The sequence below is a fragment of the Lithobates pipiens genome, unplaced genomic scaffold (genome assembly GCF_037356315.1).
Source record: "Lithobates pipiens isolate NorthernLeopardFrog02 unplaced genomic scaffold, aLitPip1_a1.2 Scaffold_30, whole genome shotgun sequence".
Taxonomy (NCBI): Eukaryota; Metazoa; Chordata; class Amphibia; order Anura; family Ranidae; genus Lithobates; species Lithobates pipiens.
In genome coordinates, this window is record NW_027507791.1 from 147,020,439 (window position 1) to 147,042,274 (window position 21,836).

General features: G+C 45.9%; 1 protein-coding gene across 2 annotated transcripts in view; it reads right to left on the reverse strand.

Annotated features, from left to right (window-relative positions):
* Positions 1-6,029: 6,029 nt before the first annotated feature.
* Positions 6,030-21,836, reverse strand: part of VPS18 (VPS18 core subunit of CORVET and HOPS complexes) — a 151,590-nt gene continuing 135,783 nt past the window's right edge. For both annotated transcript variants that reach the window (XM_077464926.1, XM_077464927.1), the window contains one exon: positions 6,030-7,476. In XM_077464926.1, coding sequence (XP_077321052.1) covers positions 6,748-7,476 — 729 coding nt within the window. In that variant the 3' untranslated portion in view covers positions 6,030-6,747. The remainder of the gene's footprint in view (positions 7,477-21,836) is intronic.

Consider the following 21,836-nt stretch of genomic DNA (forward strand, 5'->3'; position numbering starts at 1 on the left):
CCACCGAAACAAACAGTGAGTCTGACTTCCGAAAGGGAGCCGTGGCAGACAAGTACACCTTCAGAGCCCTAACCACATCGAGAGCGTGAAGGGCCACCTCCTTGTGGTGCTTCAGCTTAGGACACAATGATGGCAATACAATGTCCTCATTGATATGAAAAGCAGACACCACCTTCGGTAGAAAGGACGGTTGCGGACGCAACACCACCTTATCCCTGTGGATGACCAGATAAGGCGACTTGCATGACAAGGCCGCCAATTCCGAAACCCTCCTGGCCGACGTGATGACCACTAGAAAAAACACTTTCTGAAAGGGTCAACAAGGGAATCTCCCAGACATTCTCAAATGGCGGCTTCTGAAGCACCGACACCAGGTTCAAATCCCATGGGGGTAACGGAGGACGCACCGGAGGGACTACATGTCGTACCCTCCGAACAAAGGTACTCACTAATGAGTGAGATGCCAGGTGTCGCTGGAAAAAAACAGCCAGAGCTGAAATTTGCCCCTTGATGGTGCTCAACGCCAACTTCTGGTCTACACCTTGCTGAAGAAACAGCAGGATCCTGGATAGAGAAGGAGCTCGGATGCCATTCTTTCTCCTCACACATGGAGATGTAGGCCTTCCAGGTATAATGGTATATCTTCCATGAAGAAGATTTTCGTGCCATTAACATAGTTGGAATCACCGAGTCCGAGAGACCCCGGTTCCTCAACACCTGGCTCTTAATAGCCATGCCGTTAAAGCCAGCGACGGTAAAGCAGGATGAAAGATTGGACCTCGAGATAGGAAGTCCTCTCGCAAAGGCAGTCGCCAGGGGGCGTCTGTCACCAGACACACCAGGTCTGCGTACCAGGGATACTGAGGCCAATCTGGGGCAACCAGGATTACTGGAATCCCCTCGGCATCCACTCTGCGAAGTAGACGTGGCAGGTTTTAGTGGAGGAAATCGTAGATCAGCTGGTACTAATCCCACGGAGCCACCAGCGTGTCTGACGCATCTGCCCGTGGATCTCTTGTCCTGGGCACGAATCTTGGCACCTTCAGATTGAGACGGGAGGCCAATAGATCCACATCTGGTGTGCCCCACTTCAGGCACAGCAGCCTGAATATCTCCGGATGCAATGCCCATTCTCCTGGGTCCAGCATCTGACGACTTATGTAGCCCTCTGCCAGTTTTCTACTCCCGGGATGTAAATGGCAGACAAGGCCGGTACCTGTCGCTCTGTCCACTGAAGGATGGGAGCGACCTCCCATGCTGCAGCCGAGCTACTTGTTCCTCCTGTAGTTCGCCTGCCAATTTACCCCCCCCCCCCCGGGATTTAAATGGCTGACCGGGCCAGAACGTGTCACTCTGCCCACCAAAGTATGTGAGCGACCTCCCAAGCAGCGGCTGAGCTTCTTGTTCCCCCTTGGTGATTTATGTATGCCACAGCCGTGGCGTTGTCTGACTGTATCCTGATCGGACGTCCTTGAAGACATGTCAACCACATGTGGAGGCACAGCCTGATCGCTCTCAATTCGAGCAGATTGATCGGCAACTTGGATTCTACCGTCGACCAGAGGCCCTGAGCCAACTGAATCCCAATCACTCCACCCCAGCCGGACAGACTGGCGCCCGTAGTGATCACTGTCCAGTTCAGAGGAAGAAACTATTTTCCAGCCTGAATCACCGGGGGGCCTCAACCACCAGATCAGGGAATCCCTGACTGGTTGGCTCACCTGGACCTGCTGATCCAGGGACAACAGAGATTTGTCCCATTTTGTCAATATCTCCTTCTGCAGGACTCTGGTGTGGAACTGGGCATAAGGTACTGCCTCAAAGGACGCCACCATGAGTCCCAGCACTCGCATGCAAAAGCAGAGTGACGGCCACTTGCGGTTCATCAGTAGATTGACCGCAGATCTGAGAGTGAGCAATTTGTCAGAGGAGAGAAAAACCCTCGCTTCCCTGGAGTCCAACAGCAAACCCAGGTACTCCAGACGCTGAGTCGGTACAACCACCGACTTCTTTAGGTTCAACAGCCACCCAAATTCTCGCAGAGTCTGCATGGTGATCGCCACATGCTCCTTTAATTCTGAGGCGGAAGATGCTCTCAGGAAGAGATAGTCTAGGTAACCCACAATCCCACGCTGCCTCAGCAACACCAATACTGGAGCCAGTACTTTGGTAAAGACTCGGGGGGGCTGATGCCAGGCCAAAAGGAAGAGCCACAAACCGGTAGTGGGCTTCCCCTACTATCAAATGCAGAAATTTGTGATGCTGAAGGCAAATGGTTATGTGCAGGGTATGAGCATCCTGGATGTCCAAGGAAGTCCCCTTGATGGAGTGCAGTGACTACCGAGCGAACTGATTCCATTCTGAACCTCTGCACCTTTACAAAGTGATTGAGGGCTTTTAAGTCCAAGATTGGACGTACCCCTTCCTTCTTGGAAACCACAGATTCGAGTAGAAACCCTGGAAGCGTTCGATTCCAGAACCGGTACAATCACCCCCTGATTCAGCAAGTCCCTTACCTCCCCTAACAGGGCCTCCTGGCGAACCGGGGACATTGGTATTGCTGGAGGGGAAGAACCTGTATGGCGGCCAAGAGAGAAACTATCTTGTAGCCTGAGGAAATCAGATCGCAGACCCATTGGTCGGATAACTGGGAGATTCACCGGGCTGCAAACTCCTGAAGGTGACCCCCACCCGATAAGTGGGAGGGGGCAAACCTTCATGCGGTAGCACTTTTGGTCGCAGGCTTGCGGTTCCAGGGACGCTTCTGACCGTCCGTGGGCATCCTGTAGGGATGGGGCATTTTGCCGAAGCACCCGGCAGACTAAAGCCGATTGTGAGTGGAAAAAGAGGGCCCTTGCCTGCGGCGTGGCTCCTTAGCCTTCCTGGCCTGTGGGAGCAGTGTACTCTAACCACCAGTGGCATTTTTAATAATGTCTTAAAACGAAGCTCCAAAGAGCCGGTCGTCAAGGAAGGGAAGATCCGACAAGGCTTTCTTGGATGCCTGGTCAGCAGACCAGCATTTTAGCCAAATCAAGTGCCTCAGCACCACAGCTGACACTGAAGCCCTGAATATCAAAGGGAGAGGATCCAGGGCCGTGTCACAAATGTACTTAAGGCCTTGCACTAGTTTGTCTGCTAGTTCCACGCAGACAGGGAGGCTTTCTGCTCTCCCAATTCATGGTGCAAAAGTTATGCCCACTCAGTGTCTGCGACACCAGTACGGATGCCAGTACAGGTTGCACGGCTGACCCCACAACCGTAAACAAGGAACGAGCCACCACCTCGGCCTTCCTGTCCGCAGGATCCTTGAATGCAGGAGTCCCCTCAACCAGGATTGTGGTTACTTTATTTAACCTGGATACTGAGGGGTCCACGACCGGAGGAGCCGACCACTTTTTGAGAAGGCTTACCTCAAAGGGGTAACGCACCGCCAAATTTTTGGGGACCGAAAAGTTCCGTTGCGGGCAACCCCATTCCCTGTAGATGAATGTCAAAATAAGTCAAATACGGGAACACCTTAGGTGAACGTGCTGGCTTGTGGGACCCAAAAGGGACCGGTACATCAGCAGAGGGATCCGCTGGCTCCTGAATCTTCAGGGTATCACGCACAGCTGTGATAAGTGCTCCAACAAGCACTTTGTCGCGCCCGGACCCAGACGGGGAATCATCCTCACTGTCCGAACGGTCCTGGTCAGCCTCGTCTGATAGGTCAGAGCAGGGGTCACCAGCCGCACCAGGACCCAAGTCTGCATCAGTGCTCTCCCCAGAGGACGGGGGTGTGGGGGCCTCTTACGTGCACTTTTCCTTCCACGCACTGCCTCTTAGCAACAAAAGAGGCAAGGACCGCCGCCAGGGTGTCCATGTGCACCGTGCTATCCGCAGGTGACCCGGTTGCTATAGACTGGATTTCGGGGGAAGAAACACCAGTTTCTGAAGCCATGCTGACCCTAGCCTGTCTGCCACCTGCAAGGGGACTTAGGACAGTGAAGGTCCCACCCTCCTGCTGCTGCCGCGTGGGGGGGGGTACTTAGCGCTAGACTCACCACCCTGGGGTGTTCTGTGAATGCCACTAGCAGTGCCTGTAGTCCCTAGGAGGTTCCCAGTTGCAGAGAGGAGAAAACTGTAAGCAGCAGCTGCTTATAACAGCGGTGAAACGTCCTGCAGGGCTAGCTTCAGCGCTCAGCAAGGATCCATCCAGAGTCCTGTACACACAGTGGACACAGGAAACCGCAAGTGAGAGCACATGAAACGCTGCCACAAGAGAACTGCAGCGAAAAGAGCGCTGAGGCTTCAAGAAAATGGCCTCCAATGTAACCAATAGGAGATTCTAAAGAAGATGGCTGCTGAAGTTTACAAGGGGAATACAGGCTTTCCCACATCCAAAATGGCCACCGGACAGCGCCATGTGGTGACAGAACAAACCCAGAACAGTGCTGCCACAACCAGAAACAACCTCCACAGACCCTTTTGGGACCCCCCCCCCCCAAACTGGGACCATGACCAACGTCAGCTGCAGAGCCCCCACAGGTGAGAATCCAGCAAAAACACACACACACACCCCGCAGTGCATGCAGCCACCCCCCCTCAGAGGGGGGAAGGAGGGGAGATAGGGACTTGGGAGAGAAGATAGGGAGGTGAGGTGGCCCCCGAATTGACCCCCCCAGGGAATGCCCAGCTGCTCACCCAACCGAAGCAGGGAGAGCCGTACTTACAAGTCCTGAAGAGCTGGGAGACATTCCATCACAGACCTACTCCTGCGCAGTTACAGGGTAGCTGTTGGCCCTGTATACTGTGATCCAGACATCACTATCCCGGTCATATGTATAACCCGGAGCATTGAAGCTCACCGACCACCTCTGGAGCTGAGGCATGTCGTGGCCTGCTGAGCCTTAGCTGCGGCCTGCTCACGCGCGATAGCCAGACAGGGGAGACTACAAGGATAATCATTAACCAGCCTGTCACCCAGCCAAGAGTTGATGAAAGATCCTGGGATCTTCTATCTTGAACAAAAAAACATGGACCGAGAGGGCCCGCAGGGTTCCTAGGTCATTCTCCTTACTAGGCAAAATAAAAACTGAATCTGCTGGGAGCAGTGGGGAGGGTTAATAGCACAGGGTCCGCCCCCTGGGGCAGGATTAAAAGTTCTGTGTAATGTGCAACAGTTTTGCCTAGTTCTCCTAATGGCAGGCTATACAACCCATTTAGTTACAGAGAGGAGCTGTGTCGGTCGTTGAATATAAGAGAAATTGTTTTTTATCCACTTGTCGTCCAAGGTATGTCATATGACGTCCTGGGCTTTGGGTGGGCATATCTGAAAGATGGCTGGAGGCATTCAGATATAATTTTTTTCAGTAGCCGATTCTCTGCACCATAAGAACAATCACAGCAGCTGTTCAGCCACTTGATTGTTCTTACAGGTGACAGAAGGGGACGTGTCCCCCCTCCTGCTCGCAAGAGCGGCAAGCCAGAGAAGGAATTAGGTGGAAGGTTAACAGAGATTATCAGTTACCAGACGGTCACATGTAGTCTCTGACTCTGGGAGGCCCAGTTGTAAATACTGCCGCGTACTTAGCTGGAAGGCCACGATTTTTTATTTTATTTTTTTAATCTTAGGCTTTCCAGCCTGGAGGAGAACTGTGGGGCTCCTCTTAATCCCACATCTCTCCATAAAGAGGACCCATCATGTCCTATTCCTATTACAAGGGATGTTTACATTCCTTGCAATAGGAATACAAGTGCGCGCAGAAGTGATTGCATACGTACATAGTGCATACTTATGTAAGTTGTGTTCAGTCCACATGCGAGGTATCGGTGCAAACGTTGGAGCGAGATCAACAATTCTGACATTTTATTCCTTAGGGTCTCTGCTAAAAACATATATAATGTGGAGTGGAGCGCTTAAAAAAACAAAAAAAAACAAAAACAAAAAAAAGGCTCCGACAGCAAAAGAACCAATAAAAAAATAAAATAAATGTAGATGTCAATACATTATGAATGCACTATATAAAAACACACACACGTTCCTGCCAGACTAGTAAAGACAGATTTATCCCACAGTGGGGCTTTATAGTAGGCTGAAAAGCATATGAAATGCAAGTTTACATTTTTAAATGTTAGGGAATGGCCAACAAATGGTTTTAGCACCAACTGGCGTTTAGGTTAAATTAGCACTTGCTGCCCACATAACGCGCGTGTGTGACCACAAAGAGAGTGGGCTTTAGACACCCATGCTGCACATATGCATTTATGGCATATACATACATGTGACCACACAAAGCCAATCACAGTGGTCATGTGATCAGCTGATCCTTCCTTCCCCCCAGGCATACAAACACCATTTACAAAGCAAGTCAGGGCTGGGCAAAAAGGGGTTAAAGGGTTAATAGGCTCATAGAAAAAAAAAATTAAGATTTATGAAGTTCTTTTAAACAAGTAAAGCCTGTGCATTACTTTATCACACAATATTTTCAATTAACATAATACATGACTAATACTCAAATGATGGTGAGATGCAAAACATAATAAAACATTCAGTAATGATTTTGAGTCATGAGCATGCAGTCTATTAAGATCAGACTATAGGACCACTGGATACAACAGTGAGGAGTTTTCTTCATAAACCAAAAGGGATTGGTGATCAAAAACTTGGCACAAGTGTACTCACAGGATTGATGATTAAATCCTGGACACAAGTAACCTGGCCCGTGTTAGGGCTGTTTTATGAAAAACCTAAGAAAAACAAAAATTCTACAGCCAGCTGAGCATCTCTTCTTTATATTTTTGTGGATCTATGAATGCTTTGTCAATTGATCGAATCATAAGTTCACCACAATAGGGACACTCAGCTGCCATAATGTCATCAATGTCTGCCTTGATTTGCTCACGGCTTGGTTGTCCCTTGCCCAGACTTATACTGTCTTCATCCTTTGCATGGGAGCAGCTTTTGGAAGGCTGTGCTGCGGCTCCTAATTTTTTCTGTAAGTCTTCTAATTTGACCTGCTTGTAAGCAGGTAGATTGGTGAAAACTATCTGCATGAGGCAGTCATAATGGAACATGTGACCACAAAGGAAGAGATAGAATGGGCGATTCAATAGTGGAAAGTCACAAGAAGTGCACTTATCTTGTGGATCAACTGAGCTATACTTGTTCCTCATCTCCTGCATGTCTTCCCGAATACGTTTTGCACTCAGTGTAGCATCTTCCATCTCTTGCTTTAGCTCTTCTATATGCTGGTTGTAAGCTTGAAGTGAACTGCATATGGCTTCCTTGAAGTGGTCAATGGTCACGAAGTCAGGGAAGAATGGAAGAATATCTTCTATTTTGAGAAGATTACAGCTAGACAGACAAACCATGGCCTTCTTCACATCTTTCTCTTCCTGCACCACATGACGAGCTATTTTAAGCCACAATTTCTTCTTTAGTTCCTCATCATCTGCTGGTAAATCTGCACAAAACTTTGCTAGGTCCACATCCACCTATAAGTATTAAGAAAAAAAAAAATGTATTACTGTTATGAAAAAGACTTTAAAGGGATTGTAAACTAAATTTATTTCTTTTATTTTTTTTAAATAACAAACATGTTATACTTACCTCCACTGTGCCCTCAACCTGCTCTTCTGGGGTCTCTCGGCGGCTGTCTCTGCTTCTTACCGCAGGTATTTCTCACGTTCATGCGAGCTCCCTCACATAGTGAGAAGCACCTGCGGGTGCGCTCCCGTGATACAGCCGGCGGCTATAGCTGCTCGCTGTATCACACGGCCCCGCCCCCTGGCGCTCCGCGTCATTGGATGTGATTGACAGCAGCGTGAGCCAATGGCTGCGCTGCCTTCAATCCATCCACTCCAGCCATTCAGCGGCCAGGCTGAGCGGCGAAGAGGATGGCGGGGGCGAGCGCGGCACTTACGAGGGGTGAGCTAAGTAAAACGTGGGGACTGGGGGCGCCAGCACTGTGAGTTGTTTTTTCACCTTAATGCATAGAATGCATTAAGGTCAAAAAACTTACCTTTACAACCCCTTTAAGTTTACAGTATCCTCTCGGTTTATTCATGCAAGCTGCTCCTGTGTTCAAAAAAATAAAGATGCAGCTAAATATCACTTTTCAGAACGCCAATCGGCGCTCATGTGACCCCGCCACCTCTCTTGGCCTGAAAGCTTCAACATGCGGAAACAATCCCCGCTGATGTCAGCCAGGAAGAGAGGAGGAAGGGCGACGGGTCATGTGAGCGGCGATCGGCTTTCTGAAAACCGGTATATAGCTGCATTTTTTTTTTATAAGGGCACAGACACAGGAGCACATTATATATGATCCTGTTTTTTTCAACCAAGATAAAATCAGAAAAATTATATATAAAATATAACATACAATATCAGTGATAATACATCATGATAGCCTGAAATTTCTGTGCATCCCTAGCTCTAACCAAGCTAGAGCTAAGAACAGTTCATCCTTAGTGATAAAGGGCGAGGAAGCAGCATTGACTGTACACACAATCTCAGATAGGTGCAGTGGCTCAGATTGCATAGTTACATAGTAAGGTTGAATAAAGACGCCAGTCCATCCAGTTCAACCTGAGTGAGTGTCTACAATTGTCCCTATCCCTGTACACTGCACACTCACATCAGTCCTTACCCTCAAGGAGCCCACAATCATATACTAGGGCCAATTTTGGACAGACGCTAATTAACCTACCTGCATGTCTTTGGAGTCTCCAGGCCTTCAGGGGATACAACAGTAGGGATATGACTAGGTTCAGCAGGAACTAATGACAAAGGTGTGGCCTTCCCTGTAGTGTTAGTCCCACTCATTTTTTGAAGACATTTAATAGCCACAAAAAGAGTACTTGGGGGCAAATTTGCAACTGAGGCCCTTCTCAAAGCTATTTCTATAAGCGGGAGCACTTCTGACTGCACTCATCTGATTGTCTCATCTGTAAATCTCCTCTTTCTACAGGTATGTGCCAACTGAACCATCTCCACCCAAAAAATGAAACACTGCTATCTGCTTTGCTTATGTGTCTTTAAGACACCTTTCACACTGAGGGCGTTTTGCAGGTGCTATAGTGTTAAAAATAGCACCTGCAATCTGCGCTCAAACAGCTGCTCAATTGTCTCCAGTAAATGTGAAGCAAATCCAATGGTAAAACAGCTAAAAATAGCATTTTACCGCCGACGCTATGGGCGGCACAGTGTGAAAGGGGTCTAATAATTGCTGGTATGTGCCAACTGAACCATCTCCACCCAAAAACTGAAACAGTGCTATCTGCTTTGCTTATGTGTCTTTAATAATTGCTGGTATGTTATTTTTGCTTAACCATCTGTAGACCCGTCCACATTACAATGCTTTATCTCCCTCGTCTTAGCCAGAATTATGGCCCGTTCACTTTAGCGCCCTCTTGCTAGAGCTGCACAATTAATCGTCAAGAATCGTTATCGCAATCTTGACTAAAGTGTTTCAGAATTCTTTCTATGGAAAGAATTCTCTCTGCTCTGCTGAAGCCACAGCTATCAAAAGAAAGGAAGGAAAAAACCCTGGCAGTCTGCCAAGAATCAAAACATTCTTTATCAGTTGAACTTAAAGCGGGATTACACCCTAAAGTGGAACCTCCGCTGATCGGATCCCTCCCCCCCTCCGGTGTCACAATTGACACCTTTCAGGGGGGAGGGGGGTGGAGATACCTGTCAAAGACAGGTATTTTCACCCACTTCCGGGCATAGACTCCCGTGGGAGTCTACGCCATTTCCTGCCCTGCCGCGCTGTCTGCTGGGACACACACGGGTCCCAGTGACAGCGCAGAGACTTCCTATTGCGCTGCGCGCGCATGCGCAGTAGGGAACCGGGAAGCGAAGCCGATTCGCTTCACTTCCTGATTCCCTCACCTAGAATGGTGACTGCAGCAGCCGAGAGATCGATCGACCTCGGCTGCCGGCATCGCTGGAACCCGGGACAGGTGAGTGTCCATTTATTAAAAGTCAGCAGCTGTAGTATTTATAGCTGCTGGCTTTTAATATTTTTTTTTTGGTGGAATCCCTCTAAGTATAAACATTGTAACAATTTGTCAGTGGAATAGACTGCAAGTGAAAAAAGTTTAACCACTTAAACACTAAACCTTTTTTCTGACATTTGTTGGTTTCAAGTTAAAATCATTTTTTTTTTCCTAGAAAATTACTTGGAACCCCCAAACATTATATATTTTTTAGTAGACACCCTAGAGCAGGGCTTGACAAAATTTGCTTGGAATCTAGGAGCCAGCTAAAAAAGTTAGAAGCCAGGTCCGTGACAGCGATTTCCCCCCCCCCCCCCCCCCCCCCGTCTCCAAGTCATTGCCCATAGCTTTTAGAGGGACATTTTATTTATTTATATTTTTCAAATGACAACATTTTTTTAAAATTGCATTTTAGTGTAAATATGAGATCTGAGGTCTGAGGTCTCTGACCCCAGATCTCATATTTAAGAGGATCTGTCATGCTTTTTTCCATTACAAGGGATTTTTATTTACATTCCTTGTAATAGGAATAAAAGTGACACAATTGTTTTTTTTTTTAAAAGAACAGTGAAAAATAAAAATAAAAAGTTAAAATAAGAAAAAAAAAATAATTTTAAATGCACCCTGTCCCGCCAAGCTTGCATGCAGAAGCGAACGCATATGTGAGTAGCGCCCGCATATGAAAGCGGTGTTCAAACCACACATGTGAGGTATCGCCGTGATCGGTAGAGCGAGAGCAATAATTTTAGCTCTAGCCTCCTCTGTAACTCAAAATGTGCCACCTGTAGAATTTTTTAAACGTCGCCTATGGAGATTTTAAAGGGTAAAAGTTTGTCGCCATTCCATGAGCGGGCGCAATTTTGAAGCATGACATGTTGGGTATAAATTTACTCGGCGTAACATTATCTTTCACAATATATATAAAAAAAATTGAGCTAACTTTACTGTTGTCTTATTTTTTTATTAAATAAATTATTTTTCCCCAAAAAAGTGCGCTTTTAAGTCCGCTGCGCAAATACGGCGTGACAGACAGTATTGCAACTACCACCATTTTATTCTCTAGTGTGTTAGAATAAAAAATATATAATGTTTAGGGGTTCTAAGTAAAGGGAAGAAGATAGGCAGGCAGTGAAAATGGACAGGTGAAGCTCCATTAGCATTGCTGGTTGTCATACCAACGGCCACCACAAGAAGGCGCAAGATTCCAGAAGGAACCATAGGACCGCAGAAGGCCTCAAAGCCGCGGCCTCAATTACCGGCCGCCGCCGCCCGATGCCATCACGCCGGGGGTGTCCACGGAGACAGGATACCCCCAGCTGTGCTGCCCCAGGCGCCAGGTCATCAATTCTAGTCGCAAATGCGACCTGGCACCCGGGTTTTGTCGAGCCCTGCCCTAGAGAATAAAATGGTGGCTGTTGCAATATTTTATGTTACACTGTATTTGCGCAGAGGTCTTTCAAATGCAATTTTTTTATTTTATTTACGTTAATGAATTAAAAAAACAAAAACAAAAAAAAAAACAGTGAAGTTTTATTTTTTTTAACCTCTGGAGATATATCCCCAAATCCCAGGCCTCCATTTAATTGTACCCCATGCACCCATCACCCTCTGGTAGCCGTCGCAATCAACACAATTTATTTCCTATGACCAGATTCTCTTTCTCTTGTGCCTTTGGAACTCCCGTTCTGTCTGCAACAAACTCACCTCTCTCCATGATCTCTTTATCCCCAACTCATTTAACCTACTCGCCATTACCGAAACCTTGCTTCACGAATCCGGCACTGCGTCTTCTGCTGCCCTATCCCATGGTGGTCTTCTCTGGACTCACTCCCCCAGATCCAGTGGATGCAAAGGAGGTCTCGGAATCCTTCTAGACCCACATAGCACCCTTCAGGTACCTCAACCACCTCCCTTTGTCACTCTCCTCTTTCGAAGCACACTGCATTCGTCTTTTCACTCCAGTTTCTTTAAGGATAGCTGTGATCCCCTACTTTCTTCTGAAATCCCCACAATCATTCTCGGGTACTTCAACATCCCTATTAATACTAACACTCCAACGGATTCCAAACTTCTCAGCCTAACATCCTCCTTTGACCTGAAGCAGTGGATACACGCTCCTACTCATCCCCAAGACATTACACTTGACCTCATTTTTCTCTCACCTTTGCACTCCATGCAATCTAACTATGCATTCCCCCACTCTGATCACCACCTTATTAGTTTCACTCTCTCCCTCTCCTCCACCTCTCCCTCCAACCACCCAAAAAAAAAAAAAAGATACCCGCAGAAACCTACATCATCTCAAACCTTCTCTCTACTCTGCTATCGACAATCTCTACGACAAAAACTCAACCCTACCCTGCACCAACCTAGCCACTTCTGTCCAAATGCCTCACTTCTAGCTTCACTGGCCACAGAATCAGGCCCCGGCCCCTTTAACCTTGGCAAACAGATCATACTAGAAGTCTGAAAAAAACTGTCATGCTCATGAGCGCCTGTGGCTTAAGACTAAGTCTCAGAAATTTCAACCAATATAAATCTGCCCTCCAAAATTACAATTCCAGCCTCCTCACTGCCAAGCAGACCTATTTTATCACTGTCATTAGCAACTTATCCCGTCTCCATATTCTCTACCTTCAACTCTACTTCGTCCTCCACCGCCTACATCTGCCAACTCGCTCACTGCCCAGGAGATTGCCAATCACTTCAAACAGAAGATCGATACTATTTGCAAGGAGAGCTCTACTGTTCCGATACTCTCCACACTTTTCACTTCATGCCCACAGGTACAATTATTACTCCCCTCTTTCAACCCCACCACAATAGATGAGGTTGCTAAACTACTTGCTAATGTCCACATTATCACCTGCTCTCTGGATCCTGTTCCCTCACCACCTGGCTCTATGCTACACACTCTAACCCACATCTTCAATCTCTCCCTCTCTTCTGGCATCTTCCCTCAACTCTCTAAAACATGCACTTGTCAGACCCATACTTAAGATTGTATGTATCCAGTGAGGGCTTTTTAACAACCTATCTCCTTGCTCCCCTTCTTATCCAGACTCCTTGAACTTCTGGTCTTCAACTGACTGAGCGTCCACCTCACTGATAATAGCCTTCTTGATCCCCTTCAGTCTGGATTTTGTCCTCAACACTCCACAGAAACTGCTCTCCTAAAACACATGATCTACTAATGGCCAAAACCAAATCGACACTATTCTGTAATCCTAATCCTGGACCTCTCTGCTGCCTTTGATACAGTTGACCACCCCCTCCTCAAACTCCACACATTTGTGACCGTACTCTTCGCTAGTTCTCTTCCTACTTATCCAACCGCACCTTTAGCATTTCTTACAACGCTACTTCCTCCTCTCCTCTTCCTTTCTCTGTTGGGGTCCCCCAAGGTTCTGTTCTTGGACCTCTCCTATTTTCAATCTACACCTCCTCCCTGGGTCAGCTGATAGCCTCCCATGGCTTCCAATACCACCTCTACGCTGATGACACCCAAATCCATTTCTCTACCCCTCAGCTCACTCCCTCTGTCTTCTCGCACATCACCAATTTACTTTGCTATATCAGTCTGGATGTCACACCACTTCTTCAAACTCAATCTATCGAAACTTATAATGTTTCCTCCCCCATATGTCCCTTCCCCTCATCTCTGTCAAAAATCGATCGCACAACTACAAGTCCATCCCCACATGCCAAGGTTCTAGGTGTAGTTCTGGACTCTGGACTCTCCTTCAAGCACCACGTCCAAATGCTGTCCAAATCCTGCCACCTCAACATCTCTAAAATTAGCCCCTTTCTAACCAATGACTCAACAAACCTCTTAATTCACTTGCTGGTCATCTCTCGTCTTGACTACTGCACCTCCCTTCTCATTGGCTTACCTCTACATAGTCTTTCACCTTTTCAATCCATGATGAATGCTGCTGCCAGACTCATCCACCTTACCAATCGCTCCGTCTCCACTACTCCTATCTGTCAATCCCTCCACTGTCTTCCGCTCAGCCAAATTAAATTCAAAATACTAACTACGTACAAAACCATCCACAATTTAGCCCCCAGCTACATCACTAGCCTAGTCTCTAAATGACAACCTACTCATTCTCTTCGTTCCACTCAAGAGCTTCTGCTCTCTAGCTCTCTTGTCACCTCCTCCCATGCTTGCATCCAGGACTTTTCCAAAGCCTCTTTAATCCTATGGAATGCCCTACCCCAATCTGTCTGCTTATCTACTACTCCATCAGCTTTTAGAAGATCCTTGAAAACCCTTCTCTTCAGAGAAGCCTACCTTACCCACACCTAACAGTTTATAGGGGACATTAAAAAAAGGTGGAAAAAGTTCTGAAATGATTTGTCTTTGTCTCATGTTTTAACATCACAGAAACATGACATTTTAACAGGGGTGTGTAGACTTTTTATATCCACTGTATATATGACACACGTAATATATATTAGTTCCACTGCTCTTTTTGTACTATAAATTTTTAACCCCATTATTACAGGCGATTAAAAAAAAAAAAAAAAAAAAAAATGCTGCTGCTATTAAACCTCTTGGGCCTGGTTTACACCTATGGGTTTTTTAGTGCTTTGTGTAGAAATGCACAATTCATTTAACATGGTTTACTACAGGACACGTTCACATCTAGGCTTTTTTTCAGCTGCTGCCTATTTGGAAAAAGTCAAGGACTTTTTTCCAATACAAAAATAGGATTTTTTGTACTCGCCATAAAATCCTTTTCTCTGTAATTCACCGACTGACACAGCTCCTCTCTTTAGACCATTGGGTTATTACGCCACCTTTAGGAGAGAAATAGGCATAACATGTAATGAAAAAAAACTCAGAACTTCTAGTTCCGCCCAAGGGGCGGTCCTGTAGGTAACATCACCTCAGTCTGCCATACAGCTTCAGTAAGTCAACAAGCAGTATAACGTAAAGAAAAATAGGAGGGGCGGGTGCTGTGTCAGTCAGTGAATTACAGAGAAAAGAATTTTACGGTGAGTACGAAAAAATCCTATTTTCTCTTATATACACCGACTGACACAGCTCCTCTCTTTAGACCATTGGGATGTCCCAAAGCAGTGTTAAAATGAGGGTTGGTAAAAACAGCATAAAACTTCATCCACCATGGCATGTGGGAACTAGTTATAAACTTTACCCACAAAAAACGACAGTGTGTGGGAAGAAGTAAACTTTCACCCACAAAAAACAGGGTGCTCCTCAACAGAGAGGCACTACCCTCAAACCGCACCAGAACTACAGTAACAAATGCAACAAAGCATTTACATAATAGTATTGCGTTTTTTTACCCTCCAAAAAAAAAAAAACAGGGAAAAAAAAAAATGTATGTGCAATTGCAATTATACAGCTGCCTGCAAAACTTTGCGGCCAAAACAGGCATCAGCCGATGCACTGACATCTACCTTGTAGAATTTTGTAAAAGTGTGAACAGACGACCAAGTCGCCGCTTTACACACTTGAGCGACAGACGCTTGATGTCGGAAGGCCCAAGACAGCCCCTTCAAGGCGTAGGCCTGTACTACAATCTGTCTGATCCACCTGGAAATGGTGGCCGACGAGACCGCAATGCCTTTTTCGGACCAGCCACCGAAACAAACAAGGAGTGACTTCCAAAAGGGAGCCGTTGCAGACAAATACACCCCCAGAGCCCAAACTACGTCCAGGGCATGAAGGGCCACTTCCTTAGGATGTGTCAGCTTAGGACACAGAGATAGAAAACACAATGTCTTCATTGATGTGGAATGCCAAAACCACCTTTGGCAGAAAAGAAGGTTGTGGACGCAACACCACCTTATCCCTGTGGATAACCAGATAGGGAGACTTGCAAGACAAGGCCGCCAGTTCCAAAACCCTCCTGGCCGAGGTAATGGCCACTAAAAAGACCACTTTCTGGGAAAGAGTCAACAGGGGAATCTCTCTGATTTTCACTAGGTTCAGATCCCACGGGGGTAACGGTGGACGCACCGGAGGAACTACATGTCGGACCCCTTGAACAAAAGTGCTCATTAGAGAAAGACCCCAGGGAGTCCCTGAAAAAAAAGAAAAAAAAAAAAAAAAAAAAAAAAGACAGCCAAAGCCGATATTTGTCCTTTAATTGTGCTTAAGGCTAATTTCTGGTCTACTCCTTGCTGTAGAAACAGCAGGATCCTGGATATAGAAACGGAGCGCGGACGCCATCCTTTCTCCTCACACATGGAGATATAGGCCTTCCAGGCACGATGGTATATCTTCTGAGAAGAAGATTTCCGTGCTCTCAGCATAGTTGAGATCAGAGTCTGAAAGACCTTGGTTCCTCAACACCTGGCTCTCAATAGCCATGCTGTTAAAACCAGCGATGGTAAAGCAGGATGGAGAATCGGACCTTGGGACAGAAGGTCTTCTCGTAACATGGCGTTGTCAGACTGGATCCTGATCGGATGTCCTTGAAGTCTTATTGAGTCTGCAGCCTGTCTGAAGGGAGAAACACTCTCGGCTTCCATGGAGTCCAGCAGCAAACCTAGGTACTCCAAACGCTGAGTCGGTACGATCGACTTTTTTAGGTTCAACAGCCACCCAAATTCCTGCAGGGTCTGCATGGTGATCGCCACATCCGGAAGATGCTCTCAGGAGGAGATAGTCTAGGTATCCCACATTGCTGCAGCAATGCCAATACAGGAGCCAATACCTTGGTAAAGACTCGGGGGGCTGATGCCAAACCAAAAAGGGGGAGCCACATACTGGTAGTGGGCTTCCGACTGCAAAACGCATAAACTTCTGATGCCGGAGGCATATGGGTATGTGCAGGTATGCATCCTGGATGTCTAAGGATGCCAGGGAGTCCCCTTGATTGAGTGCAGCGACTACTCCGTGAACTGATGCCATTCTGAACCTCTGTACTTTCACAAAGTAATTGAGGGCTTTCAGGTCCAAGATTGTAGTCCCCAAAAAGGAAGGGGTACGTCCAAACAGGTTTGAGTAGAACCTCTGGAAAAGTTACGAGTCCTGTTCTGCGCTGTCCAGCTAGTAGTGCCTGTGTCCCTTGTCAGCTCCCCAGTGCATAGGAGATCACACTGCGCTGTCGAGAGCTGCTGTAAATGGCACTGAAACAGACCAAAAAAAGTGTTCAGGCTTCAAGAAATTGGCCGCCGAGCGTCCAGTATAAAAGGACAAACACAGGGAAGATAGCCGCCGAGCTACAGGAAAGCATGCTGCTTCTTGCCCCACCAAAGATGGCCGCCAAGCACTGTATACCATGAGGGACAGTGAAACAAACAGGCAAGAATGGCGGTGAACAGCGCTACAGCGATCGACGGGTACAGCCTCCAGATCCACACACATCCAGGGCACAGCCAGCCAGCGGAATAGGTACAGGGAGAGAAGAGAGGGACCCCCGAATTGACCTCCCAGGGAATGCCCAGCTGCTCAGCCCCACCGAAGCAGGGAGAGCTGTACTTACCAGTCCTGCAGAGCTGGGAGACATTCCATCACAGACCCACTCTCCGATCAGTACGGGGTGGCTGCTGGCCCGGCACACTGACACAGACATCAGTAGCCCGGTCATATGTGTGCCCCGCAGCATTAACGCTCACCGACCACCTCTGGAGCAGAGGCCTGTTGTGGCGACCCAGCTCGTAGCTCTGGTCTGCACACGCTCACTGGCCAGCCTAGGGAGATTACAAGGATAAAGGGTATCCAGCCGGTCACCCAGCCGGCTGTTGATAGCAGATCACAGGATCTTTAATCTTGCACTAAAAGCAAAGCTTCTGCAGAAAAAAAAAAAAAACCCACAACAGACCGATGGGCCCGTCAGGGTTCCTAGGTCCTTCTTCACTAGGCAAAATAAAACTGAAGCTGAATGGTAGGCTGAGGGGTTGTTACCCAAGGGACTGCCCCTTGGGCAGAACTAGAAGTTCTGAGATTTTTTTCATTACATGTTAACATGTTATGCCTAGTCCTCTCCTAAAGGTGGTGCAACAACCCAGTAGTCTAAAGAGAGGAGCTGTGTCAGTCGGTGAATATACGAGAAACTGTGCTTTTTTTTGCTTGTTTGGTTCAATATGCTTCAGTGGAGAAGCTGCAGAAAAGCTTGTAGTGCGTTTTTGCCACAATTCGCATTTGCACAGCAAAAAGCACTGCAGAAATGTATCGAAAGCAAACTGCATAGGTGTAAACTGCCTTATGCTGGCCATAAACGTATCGATTTTCAGACAACATTCATACAAAATATCTTTGTACATTCGCTGAAAGAATGTCATTTGAAAATTTCACTTGCTTTTAACAGTGTTTTAAAATGAATGTAATTTCTGAACCTCCTTAGAATTTTCCCACCACTGTGGTCGAAAACTTACGTTGATTTGACCCCACTAACTATTAAACAATTGAACAAACGTTCTTAAAATTAAATTTTTTATTTTTTTTCGAAGGAAGACATTGTTTTTTTATGGTCAGCATATCAAGCCACCTGCCTATGACAAGAGGGTCTGTCATACATAATGTATTACAGCTCTGTCTGAAAATCGGCAAAACAGCCTTTAATTTTTTTATTTTTATTTTTTTAAATAAAAATGTTGTCCAAGTCTGATGATATTTACCAGATGCAACCTCTAATCGTATATACAGTATATATCTTGTCTCTCTTCCTCTCAGAGGAGACTAGAGATTTTGCTCCCTAACCATATAGTCGATTATATTGCCTATAGAGATTTAAGAATAAATTGCTTTTTTTGTTAACCTAAAATTATACACCACACTTATATTGTTTCGACTAATCGGATAATAATCTTAAAATCGGCCAACTAATGGATTATGAAAATTATTGTTAGTTAGGATAACGACCCAAAACATCACTATAGCATTTAGAAATATTGATTGATTTTGATTTTTCTGTTTGCGCTCTTTGCTAAAAATAAAAAAAAAAACATTTTTGAAAGTGTGTAGAATATACATACACACACAGTATCTCACAAAAAAGTGAGTGCACCCATTCACATTTTTGTAAATATTTTATTATACCTTTTCACGTGACAACACTGAAGAAATTACACTACAATGTAAAGTCGTGCATGTACAGCTTGTATAACAGTGTAAATTTGCTGTCCCCACAAAATACAGCCATTAATGTCTAAACCGCTGGAAACAAAAAAAGTGAATACACCCCTAAGTGAGAATGTCCAAATTGGGCCCAAAGTGTCAATATTTTGTTTGCTCACCATTATTTTCCAGCACTGCCTTAAACCTCTTGGGCATGAAGTTCCCCAGAGCTTTCACAGGTTGCCACTGGAGTCCTCTTCTACTCACCATGACAACATCACAGAGCTGGTGGATGTTAGAAACCTTGCGCTCCTCCACCTTCCATTTGAGGATGTTCCACAGATGCCCAATAGGGTTTAGGTCTGGAGACATGCTTGGCCAGTCCAACATCTTTACCCTCAGCTTCTTTAGCAGGGCAGTGGTTGTCTTGGATGTGGGTTTGGGATCGTTGGCATACTGCCCTGCGGCCCAGTCTCCGAAGGGAGGGGATAATGTTCTGCTTCAGTATGTCACAGTACATGTTGGCATTCATGGTTCCCTCAATGAAGTGCAGCTCCCAAGTGCCGGCAGCACTCATTCAGCCCCGAACCGTGACACATCCACCACCATGCTTGACTATAGTCAAGAAAGACACACTTGTCTGTACTCCTCACCTGGTGGCTGCCACACACGCTTGACAACATCTGAATCAAATAAGTTTATCTCGTCTCATCAGACCACAGGACATGGTACCAGTAATCCATATCCATAGTCTGCTTGTCTTCAGAAAAAGGTTTGCAGGCTTTCTTGTGCATCATCTTTAGAAGAGACCATGCAGACCAATTTGATTCAGCGTGCGGCGTATACTCTGAGCACCGACAAGCTGACCACCCACCCCTTCAACCTCTGCAGCAATGCTGGTGCCACTCCTATGTCTACTGCCTAAAGATAACCTCTGGATATGATACTGAGCACATGCACTCAACTTCTTTGGTTGACCATGGCGAGGCCTGTTCTGAGTGGAACCTGTCCTGTTAAACTGCTCAGTTTCAGGGACTTGGCAATCTTCTTTATAGCCTAGGCCATCTTTACATAGAGCAATCATTCTTTTTTCAGATCCTCAGAATTCTTTGCCGTGAGGTGCCATGTTGAACTTCCAGTGACCAATAAGAGAGCGATAACACCAAATTTAACACACCTGCTCCCCATTCACACCTGAGACCATATAACACTAATGAGTCGCATGACACCGGGGAGGGAAATGGCCAATTGGGCCCAATTTGGACATTTTCACTTAAGGGTGTACTCACTTTTGTTGCCAGGGGTTTAGACAATAATGGCTGTGCGTTTAATTATTTTGAGGGGACAGCAAATTTACACTGTTATACAAGCTGTACACTCATTATTTTACATTGAAGCAAAGTATAATTTCTTCTGTGTTGTCACTTGAAAAGATGGAATACAATATTTACAAAAATGTGAGAGGTGTACTCACACACATTGTGTGTAAAAAAAAAAAAAAATATATATATATATATTTATGTGTGTGTGTGTGTGTGTACACACACACACACACACACTATTTGCTGACACTTTTTCCAGAGACCGATGGCAGGGATCAAGCGCATGGACTGAAACCTGGAGACTGGGTGTATGTAAAGAATCAAAAACTTAATTATCACCAAAGTGGAAAGGTCTTTTTTTTATCATCCTGATTACGCCAAGTGTTGTGAAAGTCCAGGGATGCAAGCCCTGGATACACAGATCTCACTGCAAGAAAGCTGAAGTACCCCAGTGAAGGGTAACTAATAAGCGGTTTCATCCCGACAAGCTTACTGCTGTTCATTCATCCCACAGGTCCCCTCTGCTTACTCTTGCAAGAGCTGAGAAGGACGAGGCTATATGGGCTGTTGAGTCACAAACAGATAAAGGACTGTGGGGAGTTATCCTCGGAGGATTGTTGGCAATATTTTTCTTTGTTTTGCCCTGGCCGATTGATATTTCTGTAGGTCAAGAGAGCCAATGGAGCATTACTAAGTTGATGTCTTGGTGAAGACTGAAAAGAGTTACCAGAGAGATTGCTATACATCTTATGGAGCCATCCCAGAATGGCTTTGTTTCTATGCACATGTAAGCGGCTAAGAAATTAAAGTTGTCCAATTGTTGGGTCTGTAAACACTCAACTATTTCACATAGAACACTACCTTTACTAGGTATTCCAGTGTCACTCAAGGAAATAGAACTAGCCAATTTCCAGAATGTAAGTAAGGAAAGTGAAAACAAAAATAGAATTTCTATTCCTTTAAAGCGGTTCTGCACCTAAAAAAAAATATATATATTAAAAGCCAGCAGCTACTAATATTGCAGCTGCTGACTTTTAATAAATTGACACTTATCTGCGGGGGTTTGCGGCGGTCTGTCCCGGAAGTGGGTGCAGAAACCTGGATTATCCAGGTAACTGCACCCACCTCCCCCCTGAAAGGTACTGATTGTGGCACGGGAGGGGGGGGGGGGGGAGAATCAGATTAGCGGAACTTCCACTTTAGGGTGGAGAACCTCTTTAAAAAAAGAACCCTCAGTATGCCTTAATTTTACTAGCATTTATGCAGCTAGTTCAGAATATGAGAAAAGTACTAGAAACAGGATACACTAACTGTATGAACATAGCTACTTGAGTATAAGTTTGAAGGTCTTAAGCTTCTTTGGAATAATGACACAGTTGATGAATTGTACAATTTTACTTTCAGTAACCATTCAAAAAGAAGCATTTCTAAACTACATTTATGTCTGAAAAAAAATAAAAAAAAATAAATAAAAACACCACACACATATCAAG